This window comes from Taurulus bubalis (assembly GCF_910589615.1).
Source record: "Taurulus bubalis genome assembly, chromosome: 8".
In the NCBI taxonomy this organism is placed as follows: domain Eukaryota; kingdom Metazoa; phylum Chordata; class Actinopteri; order Perciformes; family Cottidae; genus Taurulus; species Taurulus bubalis.
Window position 1 is genome coordinate 26,685,909 of NC_136596.1, and position 20,283 is coordinate 26,706,191.

General features: G+C 41.5%; 1 protein-coding gene across 1 annotated transcript in view; it reads right to left on the reverse strand.

Moving 5' to 3' along the window:
- Window positions 1-20,283, reverse strand: part of unc5db (unc-5 netrin receptor Db) — a gene marked incomplete at both ends in the record, with an annotated part of 192,231 nt that overhangs the window by 87,097 nt on the left and 84,851 nt on the right. Inside the window, one exon of the mRNA XM_079222973.1 lies at window positions 18,053-18,268. Coding sequence (XP_079079099.1) covers window positions 18,053-18,268 — 216 coding nt within the window. The remainder of the gene's footprint in view (window positions 1-18,052; window positions 18,269-20,283) is intronic.

Genomic DNA, 20,283 nt, shown 5'->3' on the forward strand with positions numbered 1-20,283 from the left:
AACTCTGTGTCATCTTCTTTCTGATGCCTTTCAGGTGCTGTGCAGACCTCCATTACTGATGCATACAACACGCAACGGACAGGTGCTCTCATCTCCACGGGTTGTAATGGTCTGCTGCTCTGTGAGCCAGCATGTTAATGAAGATAATCACAACCGCTTTATTTATCAAGAGCGCAACATGCTGTCGCAGGTAAAATATTTTCATGTTTCTAAAGAAATTGTCTGATTCACAGAAGACCATATATATCATGCATACAGTTCAATGTGCAAAACCCGAACACTGCTTAGCAGCAGCACTCCTATTGTGTCTATTCACTTAGTGTCACATTATTATTGACATTACACAATCACATTCCTGACCAAATGTTTATCATTTGTATGCATTCAAGTCAAAGGTAAGCTTATTTTGAGAGCAGCGGGTTAACAGTTAACAATTGCAGATTTTAAATTGTTGCCAGAAAAACACAAAATGAGTTTCACACAAACTATACAGTATATATGTATATATACAGTATGTATACACAGAATTTGACATATATACACACACACCTACATTTATTGATTTATTTTTCCCAACTGAAAGCCCAAAAGCTGCAGCCAGACATCAAGCATTGTGGTACATACTAAACATGAATATATAAAATGCAGGTGTGGTATGCTAAGCACAAAGCAACACAGATAACATCAACATATTGTACATGATGAGCTGCTGCTGTCAGTAGTGTAAATGTAGAATGCAATAAAGCATTGGGAAGCATGCTGTGGTTTGATCTCTCTACGCTGTACTTTAAAGTTGCACAAAAGGTGCATCTGATAAACAGGAGTATTCATAGTTTTATCTGTTATAATAGCATCGTATTCAACAAAGTAATAGCTTGGATCTGGAAAGTAGTAAGAATGCAATGATGGCACAATAAACATGAGCAGGCAGACAGGCAGACAGGCAGATTGCCTAAACTATTTCATTTGGAATCCGTTTAAATTTTTTATCAAAACTACAAAACAAAAACCTGCACTCAAATAACTTATATATATATATATATATATATATACATATATATATATATATATATATATATATATATACATATATATATATATATATATATATATACATACATACATATATATATATATATATATATATATATACATACATACATACATATATATATATATATATATATATATATATATATATACATACATACATACATACATATATATATATATATACATACATACATATATATATACATACATACATACATATATATATATATATATATATATATATATATATATATATATATATATATATATACATATATATATATATATATATATACATACATACATATATATATATATATATATATACATACATACATACATATATATATATATATATATATATACATACATATATATATATATATATATATATATATATATATATATATATATATATATATAATGCAAATACAATTCTAAAACACTGTTTAAAATATCTTGTAAGATTTTACTTGACATTTATCCAGTTTCTGAAGGAAAGACATAAATAGTAATGCTGTACATCATCAGTAGAAAACATTGTGATACTGAAAGGCCCATCCTGCAAAGCCTAATAACCATTATAATATTCTGTTTTATCTTCCTTGCCCATGTGCTCGCCTGCACTTGTGGCCACCTCCACATGGCGTAAGAGCCACAGCAGAATTCTTCAAGTAGAACTGAGGACACTACACTTTAGATCTCAGAACGGCATTCGCACATTAGCATCATCCTCCATCGGGGTCTCATTACGTCCGCTCCGGCTCACCGAGAACCAGGACTTAATGCTGACAGAGGAATCCTGCAGGTATTATTCTGAACAATTCTCCTCGCTCTTTGGTAACCAGAGCCCTTAAAGCATCGAGGCTTTGTTCACAATGCACCACAAAATTAGCCACCATTTCACTCTGCCCACATTCATATTGCATACCAGCAAAACTGTCTCACACACAAGAGCCCAGACACACACACATACATACAGAACACACACATGTATGCATGTGCAAGGAGCCAGTAGAGTCTATTTCACCTTTCGTTTTGGGGAAGGATATCTGATAGCACATCATTTCTTGTTCCCTCCAGAAAAGAGAACTTGTATCTCCCAACCCCATTAGGCCCTGTGCCCACTGGAACCGGAGACAGTCCCACACCACAGTCTCTTTGAAATCATACCCAACTTCAGGCCTGCAACATGTGAAAATCAAGCCTGCCAAACGCCAACCATGCTGCTAACAACTGACACATCTTGCAGTGTTATGAGATGGCGAGAACAGAAGTGACACTGTGCAGTAGTGTCACTTCGGTGGGAAACAGCGGCCATTAGAACTACAGTGGCTCATAAACAAAGAACAAGAAGCACTTGTTCTGTAATTCTGTGGCTGTGTCTGGATGGGGAGTTAAATGCAGATTGATACACCAAGCCGACCCACTCAAGTGAAAAGTTATCGCTAACTTAAGTTCTCACATTCATCCCTTTTCTGTTTCTGCTCCAGGAGGCATCTGCACAACCGGTTGTACTACACCATATTGAGCACATTCATTCCAATCATTAGGACTACACAGTTTGTCTAGATCACACCTGCATTAGTTTCATTTTCTCTGCAAGTGCAAGTCATTTTGTTGCTATACTACTGGTGCAGGTCTGCCAAATGAGCAGAGAGGAACACAGGGAACCTCAGGCTATGGGGTGCTGGGGCCATATGACCATACGAGCCATATGGTCCACGGCTGCAGTCTTTTTTGCTTGGGAAGGTTCCTAACTGAGGGAAATGACCTGAAAGTATTAAGTGTCAGCCATGATACGAGCTGGTGGAATTCTCTAAATGCTACAGAAAGGTGTTCCAATGCTTCCTTTCCTATCTCCTTGAGCATTGTTGCTGTTACGTGATGCTGGTATTGATCCTCAACAATGACTATCCATCAGCCTCCCCATATTCTACACAGAAGGGCCCTTCGGCGCCCCCTTTTGGAAATACATTTAAAGCGGCACGCAGATTCGCCGCAGGAACTAAAATGTGTTAGGCTCCGCCAAACTTTAACTACGTTCATCATATTACATACAAGAAATTTGGTCTCTGCATTTAACCCATCCTTAGCAATTAAGGAGCAGTGGGCTGGCTGCTGTGAGGCGCCCGGGGAGCAATGGGGGGTTCAAGGACACTTCGACATGCGAGCTGTGTGGAGACCAGGGATCGAACTGTGAACCTTGTGGTCGCTGGACGACCACTCTACCCATGAGCCACAGCCGCCCAGGGTTGTGCCTTCACTAATTCTGCCTGTGATTGTCACGGGCAGAAAGCCCAGGTGTGGAGAGTAGCCTGGTACGGGGCTTTAGGGATGCATATTTTGAATATGATACGGTACTGCTGCAGAGGCAGGAGCATTTTGCAACCGAGTTAAGCAGATTGGGGTTAGCGTTTCTACTTCTGAGGACTCTTCCGGAAGATGCATCCCTTTGGGGGCATTATGCTAACAAATGCTAGGGAGAGCACCCTGCTTAGCCCGTTGTTTACACTGTTGCCATTGTGGCCTTAACAAGAGGCAAAACATGGATGATAAATGGATGGAAAGCAGTGATCAGCGGCATAATGCTTAACTCTGTGGGGCGACGAACGCGCCAGTTTTTACCTGATGCTTTTATTAATATCTCCGCAATCATACATCACAGAAATATGGTTCAAATGTTGTCGGAATCTGTAGACTCTCCACTTCCGTGTACTTATTCTCACGAGAGCGTACGTGATTCACACAGCGAGCTAGGAACATGGATGTGATGTGTGTGTTGCGCTCCGCCCTTCGCTGTAATTTGTGGATTTTTGTGTCCGTCTAAATTTTGTGTGAAACTAACCAATGAACACTCAGGAAATCACTAAGGACTTACACATCACCTCATACTCATCATGCATACTACAAAATACCCTTGTTTTGATTCCAGACGGGGACCGTATTGGTATTGCCACACTGTCGACTATTATATATAATTAGATGTAATGGCAAAAATGCTAACAAACTAAAAAGTGAACCTTCCGGTCCCGAGCTGTCTTGCTGAAATCATGCAGCACCGAGAGGCTCCTCATTATTCTGCATCCTCACTTTCTGGAGTAAGTGTCGCCCAGCTGCGTCCCAAGGGTCCAAATTGGAAGTAAAAATACTAGCGCATGCATCGATACTCCTGTGACTGCTCAGGTATTATAGCCAAATTCGCTGACTCGTCAGTAGCGTCAAAGGGTTCCTTTCTCTCTCGTAAAACAAAACCCAAAAAATGGCAAACCTTTTCAGCCTAGTTTTCAGCCCTGGCAGCAAACATGCAGAGGTGGGGCAAAATAAAATCATTTCTAGGGGGAAAAAGTTATCACTCCTGCTTTCCCCCCAGGAGTCTATAGTGGTGGTTAGACGGTGTGCGTATATGTGTGTGTGTGTGTGTGTGTGTGAGGTGTATTGTCCGGGCCACATTCGGTTAACAACCCCATTAACTGGCTCACAAAGCAACCCCGGGGCAAAGAAAACATCAATCCCGGCTTTAGAGGCCATTATGTTTCAGCCTGAGAGATACGCAGCGCGCTGGAAAAGGTGAGGCTGCGGCAGTGGAGTAGCTAGAAGGGTGGTGAGGTCTCACCGCCGCGCCCAGCAACCCCATCTGACCACACACACACAAGCAGGTGAGGACTGTGGCCGCTTATCTGCTTTACTCAGACCTTCACACCACACACACCATCAAATGCATTAACTCAACATATTCTATAATATGCAAAAGACACACACTGTAAACGCAATAAAAGCACACATGCGTGCACCAACAGACATGCAAGAAAACAAACAACCCCCCAACCTCAGCACACATACATACCGACAACCTGTTATCAAGCACACACAATGCACACACAATGCACACACAATGCACACACCCTAACACACAAACACGGTCTCATTATGTACATATGCTGCATGTAATACTAATACAGGCAGTACAAATAACATACCCAGATGGCTGAGCTTCACACACAATGCACATTAACTCTCATACAATTGTTGTATCTGTTTTACAAACAGATAAATACTTACCTCCCACATCCCCACACACACCCACTCCCACACACACATGTGCTACAGCTTCTGCAGTGTATGAAGGCGCACGCTTTGTCCACTCGCTGCTTCCCAACGATAACATTCACACTCCACGGATTCTGGAGAGAAAGGTCAATGTTTTTTTTTTCCTTTCTGCCTCATCGGTAAGTATTGAACACAGGGATTCTATATGGGTACATGTTTGTGTGCAACTCCAAGCGCTTAATAGCCAGATTCCTCCAAGGGAGGCTTAACTGCCTCAATTAAAATCACATAAAGGCGAATGCGTGAGTCCTTACAGCATAAACACGTCTCCTCTTTTAAAAAAACAAGGATAAAGAGTTTCCCCCTGATAGAGTCAGGTGGATGCTGATTTCCTCTCACACTCCCGGGTTCGAGGCAGTAATCATGATTAGAGTGCGCCAAGAGAGGCGGAGCCAATGAGTGACGCTGCCCGGGACATATGGGTGGGAGGGAGCCGCTCTCCACCCGGCACCCAGGGGATCAGTCTGCCCTCTCTCCAAAGGCGCCTCTGTGAGTTTCTCCCAGATTTGGCGAGACAGGGCCTTTTTCCAGGGAACCGTGGGAGGAAGTGTTAAGAGTTTCTTCACAATAGAATATAGGACAGCGTTGACTTCAGGGGATGGAGTTGAGGAAAACCACCTACATCCAGTTTACTCATCTCCTGAGGCTGACATGAATCTTGATCATGTGGAATTATGTGGTTTGCATTTCCGGGAGGAGCATCAAACAGAAGATTGGAAAGGTGAACCTCGGATGTCAATTTGTTTATCGCTTTCTTTATGCTGATCAAAAACTGGACGTCCTCATTTTTACTTAAACTAGATATGCATGAACTCTTTCATAATAATTGCCCTTATTTAGATTTTCTTTTTACATTTTATTATGCTGTATCCATGTATAATAGAGGGAGATTGTTAAGGTAAAAGGATTCACTTGCAATCAATTATGGAAAGAGCACTTTAGCGTCTTTCATATTAACATTTTTGTTTTTAGCAGAAAAGGTTCTGAAAAACTCAATGCTCACTACCTGGCCAGCTCCCAACAACACAGGTCAGCAGGCAAACATAGTAGAGCCATTAATCAGAAGTTAATGCAGCTTTATGGTTTGTTGAGACTCCAAAACTTTGGAGGTGGCCCAATTGCATATGAAATGAATAAAAAGATGCAAGTTGTCGCCAATGTGCGGACATTTGTCATCTGTCAACTAGCATCTGTGCTAGTTGAAACCAACAGTCGGTGGACGCGGTACGCTAGCTACGGCTAAAGTCTCAACAGTTGTTTTATTCCTATATAAAGATTCTGAGTTTATATCTGTGGCCAACAGGACAATATTTTGAATGGGAAGTGTTTTGGTTTCTCTTTGCACTACAAGGCAGTAATGCCCAATCACTTTGGAGCAGGCTTTGGTTGAATGCAAAGTAAACACTCAAGAGACGGAACACATTGGCCACAATGCAGTCTCGGAGCCCATCAGCTATCGTCTGACAGTGATTTAGTTTGAAATCAGCTTGTCAACTGGCTACTGGTGAAACAATTCTGTTGTAGACATAGACTCTCAAGTCCAACTTCATCCACGTGTCTCAAGTTGCTAATCGAACTAAAGAAACCACGAGCAGCGCACGGAAAAGGAAGTCTTGGCCCGGATATCAGCTGGTTTCACCGGAACCCCAGAAATATAGTCCCTCGCCCCCAGAGGCTTGTCGGTTGTCAGGCAATAGCTGACAGGTTTCGAGATTGAAGGTGACTTCCCATGGGCTGCACAACATGTATAGTGTTCACATTGTATTCGATAACAGTTAACACCTCCTAGAGGAGGACAAGAAAACGTAGGGCACCATCAATCTTAGCTTGTTGGTAGTTTAGTAGCAAGTAGCTTCGGTGTTAGCAAGTCACGTAAACAAGCAACCAATTCAATTCAGTTTATTTTATTTAGCCCAACATCACAAATTCAAATTTGTCTCGGAGGGCTTTGTGGCACATATTATTTGAACCTGTATTCTTGGAGGCTAATGTCAAATAGCTAGAGTCTGCAGTAATGACTGTCTGTTCCACGGAAATGTTTCACACCTTTGTCCGTGTTTTGGCAAATGACTACAGGAATTTTGCTTTAATTTGCATCAGGTTGAAATGTTTTGACCTTTAACGTCTCCCTTGTTTTTAGTTTTCATTGTAGCCGGTGAATCCTGCGTGGCCGGCTACACCACAGTTCCTTTAGAAGTGATTCACTTGTTCCAAAGTGAATAAAAGGTGCGTCATCTTGCATCACGTTCGATCACCATGGGACACTTGAACTGCCCACTGACTGACAGGGGAATGAAATGCTTTTGCTTCAGCTCCTTATGACTGCATGAGGCCGGTTTCATTACAGGTTTTACAGACCGATACCCAAACACTGTTGAGTCAAATCCTAATCCCATATTGGTTTAAACCTTGGTAATATTCTTTTCATATATAGCTGCCTTCCAATTTCTTTCGCTCTCATGTCTCAGATGTATATCAGCAGAGTTATTAGTAGAGCAGAAGGCATGAATGATAGACAGCTGTGCCAACTTATCCAAGCTTCAACAGACAGATCCACTTGACTAATAATGTGTCCATGCAGTCCTTTGATGAAGTGACTGGTATCATGCGCATCACAAATATGATTTTAATGAAAGCACCTGTCAAGCAAATGATTCAGAAGCTGCGGAAAAGTCGGAAACTTCCCCAATATCAAAAAACAACATCAAGCAGGAACTCTTTTGATATTTAGGCAGGTTGTTCCTCTGCAACAGCTACTTTTTTGACAAATTGTGTGCAGTCTTAAAACATAAAAGAAGATAGCCCAGCACCAGCTAATGGCCAAATACATAGAGTGGAGACTTGGGGTTGAAATATGTCCCTTGTGAAGGATAAGCTGTTCAAGATAATGAATGGATGGATAACTATATTTAGGGATATTCACCATGTGGACACATAATTGGCTAAAATAAATATGGTCTTAAAACAAGATTTGTAACTTTTACCCATCTACAAGAACAAGGCAACACTATTCGAAAATTAAAAAATATTAAAAGATTATCAAATAATGTACAACCAATTGAAACCCCAGCCCATTATCGGACAAGGAAAGAGGAACATAAGTCAAGTGACGTTTCCTAAAGGATCTCCAGAACCACAAGGTTGATTAACTTCATTTAAATTGCTGAAATACAGTAAAGTCGTGTGGGAAGAGTTCTATCAGAACAGAAAAAATGTAATTTACCGTTAAGTTTATGTAATTACATAAACCTCCGTAACCATTTCCGGCGGTCGGCCGTAACGTTTCACTAGATCGTCAATAACTTTACAAAGTTAGATTTCAATAAAAGACACTTCCTCATAACCATATGAGCTTGTATGAGTCTAATAACATATGACAGATCCTTGTGTGTAGTATATTAGTACCTGAACAATCAAAATGTGGCAGGACTGTTTTTTTTCTTCTACTCGCTTTGACTTTTTCTGGAGGCTTCCGTGATCGTGAGAGGTTTCTTAAAACGCGTCACACGTCTTAAGCAGAGATTTATGCACATTTTTAATCTCAGCATGCCCTAAACCAATGGTGTTTAGACATAAAGGTTATAACTTTTACATTTTTGAACCGAACGACAATGTTTTTTTACCAAAACTCCTTGATAACTCCCCAAGGTTTATTTTATCGTGAATGTTCTTGCATATTCCGATTTGTTAGGTCATTAACTTTACAAAGAGGGATCTTTCAACTCAGGGGCGGCACGAGAAGGCATTTTTGGAAAATCTTGCTCATATCATGCTGGATGTTTATAGTTATGAATAAAATATGTTATAAAAGTGATTTTTTGGAAAATATATTTTTTTCCCACAAATAAATTCTGAAAAAAATATTAGTATTAGAACTCGTTTTGGGTTCATACGACTACTTGAACAGACCTCACTAAGAACTCTAGAAGGGCTTCTCCCCCCTAAGGGGGGAATCGGGGATCAAAAGGTTAAAAGCCAGATTGATAAATTGGCCAGACCAATATGTGGACTGATTTCTCTTCCTCAGTTGTCCGCTTTGCATAACTAGTAATATCCCTATATGTAACACAGTGATGGACATGTTTTTAAAGATATTTTATAATGCTCAGAGGCTTGTTTAAAGTGCTGTGCACTGAAATTGAGCCAGCAGTGCTGAAACTGTGCCATTATTTTTTGGACAATGCGCTTCAATCACAATTTATAAAAGGTATTCACTGATAAAAATGTTCAGCTTCAGGTCTGCAGAAATCCTTTTGTGGAAATTGTATTTCATTTTGCGATTGCCGGTCCGCTTTTGTATTACAGTACGCCTTAGTTAGCATAAAAATAGGTGGACGAAGCCTTAATGATAACAAGGCATTTAGTAGAGATTTGCGCCGGATATTCTCAAAATTGCATTGAGCTGCGTCGAGTTTTGCTGTGCATGTCGACGCCTGAGAATAAAGGAAACCTTAATTGTTATTTCTATGCTCTGCATTTCTCACCCGAGTCACCTCTCTGCCTTGTTAATCTGCTGTAATATGTGTACCTGACCTGATGAAAACTTGTATTACCAGGAAAGAGTCCAACTAAAGCTTATGTACTTCACCCAACTCTGGAGTCTAATGAGCCAAGATTGACAGGAACAGAAGTCCGGTCGTACAGGAAAAGATCCACCATCCCATCCACACAATGTTATGCATCATCGTCCCTCAACCTGCCTCATCTACTTCACTTCTTCTCTACTACTACTACTACTACTACTTCTCCCAGGACGCCTTTCAACCGGGGGTGTGATCCTGTTGCCTTTAATCTCATCTGGGTTTTGTGAGCAGATGAGTATTTTGTAGCTCAGGAGCCGACCACCCTTTGAACACTGGGTTGCTCAAAGAGCCAATCGCCTTGAAGCGGCATCACATTCTGGTCCAGTGAAGGCCACTGTGGGTGGAAGACAGTCAAACCGGTACACCAAAGACCTTTACAACCAACGTAAGGAAATGATCTTAACTCTGACTTTCTCTTACCAGTTCAAAATGAAGAAAATGAACCCGAGGGTTCTGTGACCGGGAGAACCCAATAGGTCCGCTTAACGATGAGCAATTGATTCTCAAGTTGGAACAATCTTTCGCAGCTGTGCTCCTCCTGACCTTTTGCAATAATGACTGCTCTAGGGCTTTATGCTATGGGATATTTACACTCAGTAATATGCAAGTAATTTCATGTCCACATTCGCTGAATTAATTAATATATTGCAATTTCCTCCCCATTCATTATTTTCCGTTTGCTTTGATTTGCATATATATATATATATATTTTCTTTTTGCATATATATATATATATATATATATATATATTTTTATTATTGTATTCCTCCAAAAGTCCTCCACTGACTAATTTGTTGTTCTAGTCCTATGTTATTCTCAAGTATCACTTCTAAAAATCTTCTAAAACTCCTTCAATGCAGTAAATGCCTTAACTTTTTCCTTAACGGAGCCAACCTTTTAGCTGAGTAAGTCTCTCAGCTAAGGAGACATTCACGCTGAAGTGTCAAGATTAGTAGAAAACTCACAAGGACAAGCCGACTTTACAAGGTGAGTATGTTCCTTCATTTCTGGTCACATTCAGGCCTCAAAGTGACATTCAAATGAACTTGCTAAAATGTAATCTGCAAACAGCTGCTGACAATGTTTTTTTTCTTCCAGATGGGGCGACAATAATCTATAAAACATGCAATCAATATCTATGCACACACTTTGCAGGTTCGTCTGTCCTCAAATGCACGGCACACATTCCAGATATAAACGGTGCTGCCTTCACACCAGACGCGACTCTCAAAAACGCATCGCTAGCAAAACCATTGTTTCCCTATTGAAAGATCCGGGCGGTAACCGGGCCAAAATCACCCGGCTACCGCCCGGCAGTTACTTATCACCCGGTTGCGCACGCAGACCCGCTCCACAGGCGCACCGGGCTGTTTTTTGTTTTTTGGCCAGTGCGTTTTTGCCAAGGCGTTTTTGAAGCGGCTGCGCTTTTAAAAGTCGCGTCTGGTGTGAACGGCCCCTTAGTGTCTGCTGCTGGGAAACTCAAGGGCATTGTCAGTTTTATCAGCGTGCAGTGATTCATCAGGCTGGTTGGTAAATAAGAGATGCTATCAGGTGCTCCTGGTGGCATTGAGGGCCCATGTCCTAATCAATAGCATTCCAATTCTTCACTGATCTTCCTCTTTGATTAGCCGTACTAATCCAACACACAATGTTGCTGTCCGTTACTGAGCCAGGACAAAGCCTCCCCGTTAAGATCGCCCTTATCTCTGGGTTTGCGTTTACTACTGATAGAAGGCGGGGCCTATGCTGGGGGCGACGGCGAGGACATCCTCAGGCTCCTCTAATTGCTAATCCACTTGGGCCAGCAGGAGAGTTCACTTGGCCTGGCAGACCTACAGGCAGTTAAGTGTGCATGAAAAACCTGGAAAAGTCATGGGATTTTAAAATGGTTATTTCCAGGCCTGAAAAAGTCCTTGGAAAAAATGAAATCCCAAAAGTTTTGGAAAAGTCATGGAGATCTGTTATATTCATACGTTCATTTACGCTGAGTTTGAAATAATGAATATGCTTTTAATATAAGCAGGCATACGCTCCATCTATAAATGTTTATTATTTTAATCAAACCATTGTCTCATTCATTTGTGTCATTTTAGGTTTACTGTATGCTTTGTATTCTCATTGTTAGTTTAAATACATTTACTCACTTTTTCATGATTACACAGATTTCACAAAATGTTTGGTCATGGGAATTTGGTTTAAAGTCATGGAAAAGTCATGGAAATCCATTGGTCAGGATGTGTATGAACCCTGAGTGTGGTGACGGTATAGTGAGAGGCGGAGTAAGTTGAGGTAAAATGGCTCGTCATTTTCCAACTTTCTTAAGACAGGAATGGGAGTCAGAGGAGTGGCACTGATGATGAAACGGGTTTTGAAAGGAGGGTGCCTGTCAGTCAGTCGGTGAGAAGTGGCAACGGCGGCAGGCACTTACTGACGTGGTGATGCTGATGAACAAGCCGAGCCTAATTTGAGTTAATGAGTATGAAATATGCATAACATTTCCCTTTCAAAAATGATCTGCGACGAGCCCAACTGAAGGAAGAGGAAATGAACCGCTGCATGAATCTGCATTAACTCATCAGCGTTCGGCTGCATGTTACAATTGTTGTTTTTGTAATACTCATATCCATTGTGTTGCAAAAAAACTTTTACTTGGTTTGACTTTAGAAATGAATTAATACATTTGGAGTCTACCTTGTACCAGGTATTGATTATGGTGATGTGCTCACAGTCCTCACATGTTGGATAGTGTGTATCATGGGCTTTGGGATTCATTACAAACTCTGGGCATCTTACTGTTCAATCTGTTTTACACTCAACGATAAATTGGCCTGCTTTATGTACATGGAATTATTATGGAAATCACAGTTTCTGTTGCGTCTTGTTGTCCTCCAGTTGGGAAAGAAAAGCTTTTAGATTTTCTTCATGGAACAATCTGCAGACTGCTATTCCAATGCAAAGCTAGTGACCCTGCACACGTTTAAAACTGTGGTGGAGTCCATGATGTCCGTGTGCAAATGTTTTCTCTGATCATTTTTAATGTTACTCACATCTTTGCGCTTTTATGTGTTATTGTTGCAACTCTGTCGCTCTTGTAAAAGAGATCTTTGATCTTAGTGGGACAAACCGGGTGAAATAAAGGCTGAATAAAATGAAATAAAAACGGTATTAGCCCATACACTTTTAGCAAATTGTTTGATAATTCCAGTGATCTAAACTTTAATTCAGAGAGCAGACAGAAGCCAGCAATCTACACCACTGTACCTCCCAAACCAATGTCCAACGAGCATTAGAACACGGACTGCAGCAGTGAGACGTAACACCACTGGTTTACATATAATATAGCATATGGATGCTATAATTGATTCACACATTTGTCACTTCAAGACTGTAACTCCTTATTATCAGGCTGTCGGGGATCATTGTGCATTTGCTGGCCACACAAAATCCTTTACATAGCAGTGCATTTTATTGAAAAATTTGAATTATTGATCTCTACAATTTTCCCCCAGTGGGCCAGATTGAACCCTTTTGCTGGCCGGTTCTGGCTCTGGGGCCGCATGTTTGACACCCCTGATGCGGAAGAACTGTATGCACTCCCAGAATTCCGTATTATCGTTTGAAGCTACAAGTCCTCCCTCAGCTGGGTGGCTTTACGCCTCAGCACAGTCACTGCTTTTAAGGAACAGCCGATCTCCCATCCAGCCTGAGGTTGAGCGCTGGTTGAACGTTGGTGCTGTGGCTTTCACTGCATTTTGGTGATGGCATTGGTTCACCGACAGCAATGCCTGTGGTCATTTAAAGTCCCACCCGAGGCTAGCTTCCGTCTCACTGTGTAGTTTTTATTCATTTTTCTCTGAAAAACTATTCTGAAAGGCTGTGTTGGCCATTCTCTTCATGTTTAAACCTAAATGGATGTCTATCACTTCATTTAAACACCTATATCGCATTTAAACATGCTTTCTTTTCAAAACAGGCTAAAGCATCCAACATTATCCCTTTTTTCGTGGTTCACTGCCTTTTTTATCATTCTGCATTAGCTGTGCATGTACACGCACAGCAGTTATCCATTACTAACGCCATTCAAGCTCCTTCCTTCAACAATAGGCTGTTCTTCATGTGCGGAAGAGCACAGGTGTAACTAATAACATTAACGATGCTGCAGCTCCATTAAGTGCAACAGAAAGCCATGACGGAGCCTCGGAGCCGCTTAAAATGAATGGAATGCAGTCTTTATCAATGTTGTTAATTTGATTATTAATGTGCTTTTCCTGCCAAGACGTGTTAAAATGTCTCATGTGACCGTCCATGAGAGCATTTCTCGTTGTTTGCTAAAACACTGTTGTGGCTAAAAGCCATCTCCTTGAGCTTTTTTTGTGGAGCTTTATAGTCTAATTACAGAATGGTGTGTATTTCTCCCAATGTTGGAGAAATAATGACTCAAAGCATGGTTTAGTTACAGTGTTTGCACAAAGATAGCCAGAGGAGTACCACGGGAGCGCCGCGACAGAGAGATCAGGTTTGAGGTTGAAAGAGAGGTAAACCGTGATGCTGCGGAGGAGGAGGCGTCTCATCCATTATTCACACAATCTTCTGTAGCATGAAAACAGGAATATTAATCGTGTCCTCATGTAAATAACTCAGAGTAACTCAGAGTAATGCCTTCAAGGACTTTTCATTATTGAAGATAATCGTGTGATTAAGTGTTTTTTTGTTTGTTTGTGTGACCAAAGCCATGGTAAAAACATTCAATAATGATAGTGGTTTCATTGCAATACTTTTACAGTGACAATGGATTCAAACCTAAGGGGCAAAGTCACAAACAATGAAAACAATGACAGGTTGAAGAGCTTTTTTTAATTTGCATCCGAAGGATCTACGGAGCATTTTAGCATCTTTAAGCTCATTGTCAGTGCCGTAACGGAAACACATGATGCCCCCCTGCAGAATAACCCTGAGAGCCCCCCCCATATGTAAGGGATAATGTATTGTCCGGCGGTCATTATCCAAAGATAAACAAACAGGTATGTGAGCGAGTGTGTTCCTGCTCTTTTCTTTTTCTAGACAGTCCTTGCCAATCATGTATTCCTGTAGTCCAGGCACTTTTATGGCATGCAGATCTTCTCTCACCAAAAAGCCAACAGGGCTCACAATATACTCTGTCAATTTTGGGGGAGTAACACAGCCATTTGCGTTGTATCTTGGTTCCTTTTTTTGACACTATGATAAAAATCTTTAGAAAATACAGTCTCACATACTAATACACCCCTTGTTAGAAAGAACAGAGCCTAAAGAACCCTAATATGCAATGAAAACCACAGAAAAACAAAGTGTTGGGGTCATTTGAAGGCTTTTCAGGGGGAAAACTGTGTAAATCAGTTCAAAAATAAAAAACGTCAAAGTTCTATAAGAAAACTACATTTCCCAGAAGCCAGCCCGGGTGCATTCTCTTAGGAGACTGCGCATGTGTCGTCTGAGGTGGATCAAAGATCGTCCATTTGACAGGGGAAATGCTGGACCCAGAAATGTAAAATAAAAAAATCTCCGACGGTTGACGGAATTTAAAGTTACTTATAGGTGGCTGGTAAGGATCTAGATGGAGCCGTTCGACTCCTACATGCCCGCACGGTCACGGAGATGTGTTTATTATTGAAATCCGTTGTTCTGTTGTTACGAGCGATTTTGTGAAACGTTACTTGCGCCGTGGAAAGTTGAGAAAAAATTAAAAAAAATTAAATTGCCACGCGAGGCCCCCTGTCCATGCGAGACCCCCCCCCCCCCGGTTTGCCGGGGTAATCTCTACGGGCCTGCTCATTGTTTGGATTTTACACAAAATATGCATTTTTATTACATGCTGAAACGTATGAAAGTATAAGTTGTAAAATCAGAAAACTGAATGAATAATGTCAGTTATATATCAGTTATATACAGTATCTACCTAAACTGTTAACATCCGCTAACAATAGCCGCCAAACGCTAGTTTTGGTTTTGGCTAACTATCACAAAGGTTTCTATGTATTCACGAGAGTTCCTGTTGTCGTGTTTATGTTGGACAGGCAGCACCGCAGTATTGAGTATTAATCTTGTATCTCTACACTGGTTGCAGCTCTGTGTGTGACATGTTTACATGCTAATCTGAATGCAGTGTGTAGTTTAGTTCAGATTAAGGTTCTGGTTCTGGTTCTCCCGTGCCTTCCTTCCCTCCAGTGAATATGATTCAGATGTTGTTGGATGTGCCAGACTCTTGACTATCGCCCCCTTGCTCTGAAAGCTCCTATGTGTCTCTCACAGGAGCTCACAGCCTGTGGAGTCAGTGTCGAGCTCCGCCTTTCACCGTGATTTGTCGATTCAGGTGTCCGTCGACATTTTGTGTGAAACTACCCAATGAACATCAGGAAATCCCTAAACCAATTTCAAGCACCAACAGTTATGTTTTCACAAGAAATCTGAAGAATTTCAAAAATGTAGCTTACATTTCACATTCAGCTTTAGGGCCATATTATCTCTTTACACTTGTGTCTTAGGGCAATTGTGCCTCATTATATAGATAGCTGAGATTGTTCTGCAATGTTTTATATGCAACACATGTGTATGTATCATAAAAAGGTGAATTTAAGAAATTATGTAAAATCGAGAAAATTACCTCGAACCCCAGAAACACTCCTTTCTCCCCCTCGAAGGGCATCCCGCCCACCGTAGCACCCGGATCCCTTCCGAGATAGTTTTATCCACAGGTTAGCTTAGATTACAATGAGAACGTGAACATACATTGAATGAACAACTGTCTGTCTCCACTGTGTAGTCAACTTCAACATTATAAGAGGAGTAATGCGTTTGTATTCAATAGTCTGGCTTTCATTTTGGAATCAGGCATTTCTGGCAGTTTGTTAACACAGCAGCTGCATGTTGTAGCCTGGAGGCCAAGCAGGCTTTTGGTCGTTTCTCACTCTTATCTGTCACATCCTGCTGGATGCCCGGTGCTAATGTGGCATTTGAAGCTGACTGACACCACCAAGTGAACTTCCCCTTGTACTTTTCGTCTGCAGACAGAACAGCAAACAACTGAGGTTCCAAATTTCATTTTGCCATTATCAAGCGTACGACAATTTCACAGCACAGCAATCACACTATAATGAACTTCCAGAAGCAATTAAAGCCTCTTTCCTGTGGAGGGACCTTCATGAATACAAGAAAGGCTTTCACACTGCCTCTAATCACGGAGCATTCCAGCCGAGGTGTCACATTGGCTTTGTTGTTTCCAGAGATCCCTTCAGGAGGCCTAAGTCAGGTCGTCTAATCAACACGCTTCCACCTGACAAAAAAATAATGGGACTTAATTGGTATGGCCCGCCACGTCAAATCACAACCTCGGCCTGGAACTCTCATCAGAGTTTGCTGAACATGTAATGACTGTATTCAAGCATCATTTCTTTCCAGCTGGTCTCGCCTGAGGGTCCACATATCTCCTCCATGATTAGTCATGGTCTAAACATCACTAAACTCCTACTCAATGTAATTTACGAACATGAAAACATAAATAAACAGGGACTTAAACATAACTGGGACTTAAACCCGATGAATACACATCATTGTATAACACGGATAGCATAATGGATTACATAATGATTACAAGCATGTTCATTGCATTCAAAGATTGGAGGACTCCCTCCAGTCACAGAAAACTGTCTTCACAAGCCACTCCTAGGAATAAGGGGTCCAACAGGGAAGAACTGAGGAACTCACAGTATGTGATCATAAGAGAAAAGCATTTGCAAATCATGCTATACATTTCTGTGAGTGACGACTTGTGTGAAACCAACTGGATGATGCTGATGTGGTTCAGCATCCCCTCCGTCTAGCGATGCAGGAGCTTGCAATAAGCACATACTGCACATATTGCTTGACCCAGCTGTGATTACTGAAGCTGCTTTGCCTTTGTTGGCTTTTAGGCCTAAACCATCTGAGTTACTGGAGGTCCGTATACATAGCTGTGATCAGGACCTGAAACCATCTACTTGCAGAGTGAAATGCTACATTAATGCATGATGAAATGAAAGGATCTCCCCTGTGTTTTCAGTGAGTGAACTGAATCTTTGTTTCAAATCCAAAATAAAAGCTTGTTGCCTGCAAACATTTTCCAAGGATACTAAATGTTATTGCTGAATTAAAACCCAGACTTCTCAAGTTCTTAGTGAAAGAGAAAACCATGCCTGCATTTCTAATAATAACTTCTCACTCAAGAAGGTATAAAAACTATTCAAGTGAGGTATTGAACTGAGATACAGACACATTGTCTGGCTTTATCTTACCAGTGTTGAGGTCCTTATACTCCTGGGAGAAGTGCTCATTCTGGTGCACCCATTCCCCGTTGCACTTGAAGAAGATCTGCAAGGCGGGCGCGGCTCGGCAGCGCAGTTTGATGGGGTTGCTCTTGACGATGTAGGCGTCCTCCGGCTCCTGGATGAAGTGTGGCAAGGTGCCCTGCACCGAGGGCGGGGCGTCCGGCTGGGCGTCCCCCGTGGCACCTGCAGACCAACGCAGCGGTTACTCCATCATCCCACGTCTCTTTTCCAAGAACAATATTCAACTCAACAATAGCGAGGCAAATTCCTTTCAGGTAGATGCACGATCTAGTCGCGGAAAAACACTTTCAACTTCATTTTATTTTTACAAACAATAGTAAAGCAGCAGCGGCTTGCAATTTAAAAATGATTGCTCAGTGGGAAATGGTTGAATTCAAAAGCTAACATATTATAGAATGGAAAAGTGTACAGAGAATACAATTTGTCCCCCATTCAAGCAAAACTGTTGTCCTCGGAGCAATTTGCAGATGAATGAAATGAGAGCGGACCAAGTGGAGAGGAATTAGGAGGGACTGATTACCAAAATTGTGCCAGTGGAGTTTGAATACATCTTATCTCTGCCACAAGGCCTGGATTTAATTCCACAAATAAACAGCTTTGTGCTGCCGCTGTCCCACCGTGTCTTTAACAAGAATTCACAGCGGGTCACGCCCTTTTTTTTTTTTTTACATTTTTCAGTTCACAACTATTGCTCGTCGTGGCCGCTCATAGAGCTAAGCACAGTTTTGGGAACGCCATTCTTGGATCGTGAGAGCTTGACTTACAAGGGAATTGTATTTTCTAGTTGGAAGGTAGGTCTTGACCTCCATACAGAGAGCTCTGGGGGTCGGGAGAATAAGGAACAGGATGTTTGTGCTCCTGCCATCCTTGGGATCCTTCTCAGAATTACACCTCAGTCCTATCAAGGCAGCTCCAGCTAAGCTATTTAGTGCCGTGAAAAGCCCATGAAAGCTATTATGCCCCACCATCAAATCCAATTCTGTCCCCTGAAATCGAATCGGCCCTCTCACCACCTCTCTCAATCAATGTTGTCCTTGTTAAATGGGTGAATGAATGGATGCAGGTGTAAAGAGAGGCCAAACATAAAACAAACAGGCAGGGAGGTGAATGAATGGGAATAATATGCTGACATTACCTACTGCAGGACAGGTAGATCTTTATTATAATGCGACAGCACACGCATCCTTTCGCTATTCAAAACACCATTACAACCTGTTTTCTTTGGGTTCAATGCATTCTAGAGAAATGAAGGAGACAAAAGCGAGGCGCTAGCAGGGCTGCTGCAGATGCTCTCTCATAAAACCCTCCATTAGGTAGCATTGTAAGTAGCATTATATGGTAAAACACACAGTGACATTTGTTTTGTGCTGTAAAAGCAGGTAATGACATAGAATTATGGGTACAAATTTGTGATGTAACTGAATGCCAGAGATGGGAGTAATTCATTACATTTACTTAAGTTAACAAAGTTGTATTACTTTAATGTTCTACCATTTCAAGTGGTTAGGGAGCGAAAACACATGTCACCAGCCACAGTTTCTTAAAGGAAAATCTATGGCACTGTCACAACCTTAAACTATTTATTTTGCATTACAGGGGAACCAATTATCTGTGCCTTAGGAGCACAATGCTGAATTCAATTTGGGCTTTACAATCTGTACACATACGACATCCCTGTCCCGGGACCTCACATCGGATCAGGAAAAACTCCCCCCAAAAAATAGAGAAAACCCTTTCACAGGAAAAAAAAAGGGAAGAAACCTTCGGGAGAGCAACAGAGGAGGATCCCTCTCCCCGGATGGACAGAAGCAATAGATGTCATGTGGCCAGAATGAACAACAAATAAGATTCAGACTCAGAATTGTGTGTGATGAGCGAGCAAATCCGGAAAAAAAGCTAAACTTACAGGATATAAATGAGAAACTGGACAGAACGCTCAACACCAGCAATCAGTGAACAACAGATCCAAAACAGTCCTATAAACATACAGAGTTTACATTTTCTTTTTCCTGCTGATACATGGCGGCGGATGCGAGGGACAGAGCTGGATGACGGGTTCGGGGACAGTGTATGAAATCGATTCATCATTTCCATCTGCAGAGCACACGTGATGAAAAACTGACTCCTGTCAGCTTTTGTATTTCTCTCTAACCCTGCCTCCTTGTTGTCTTTTATAC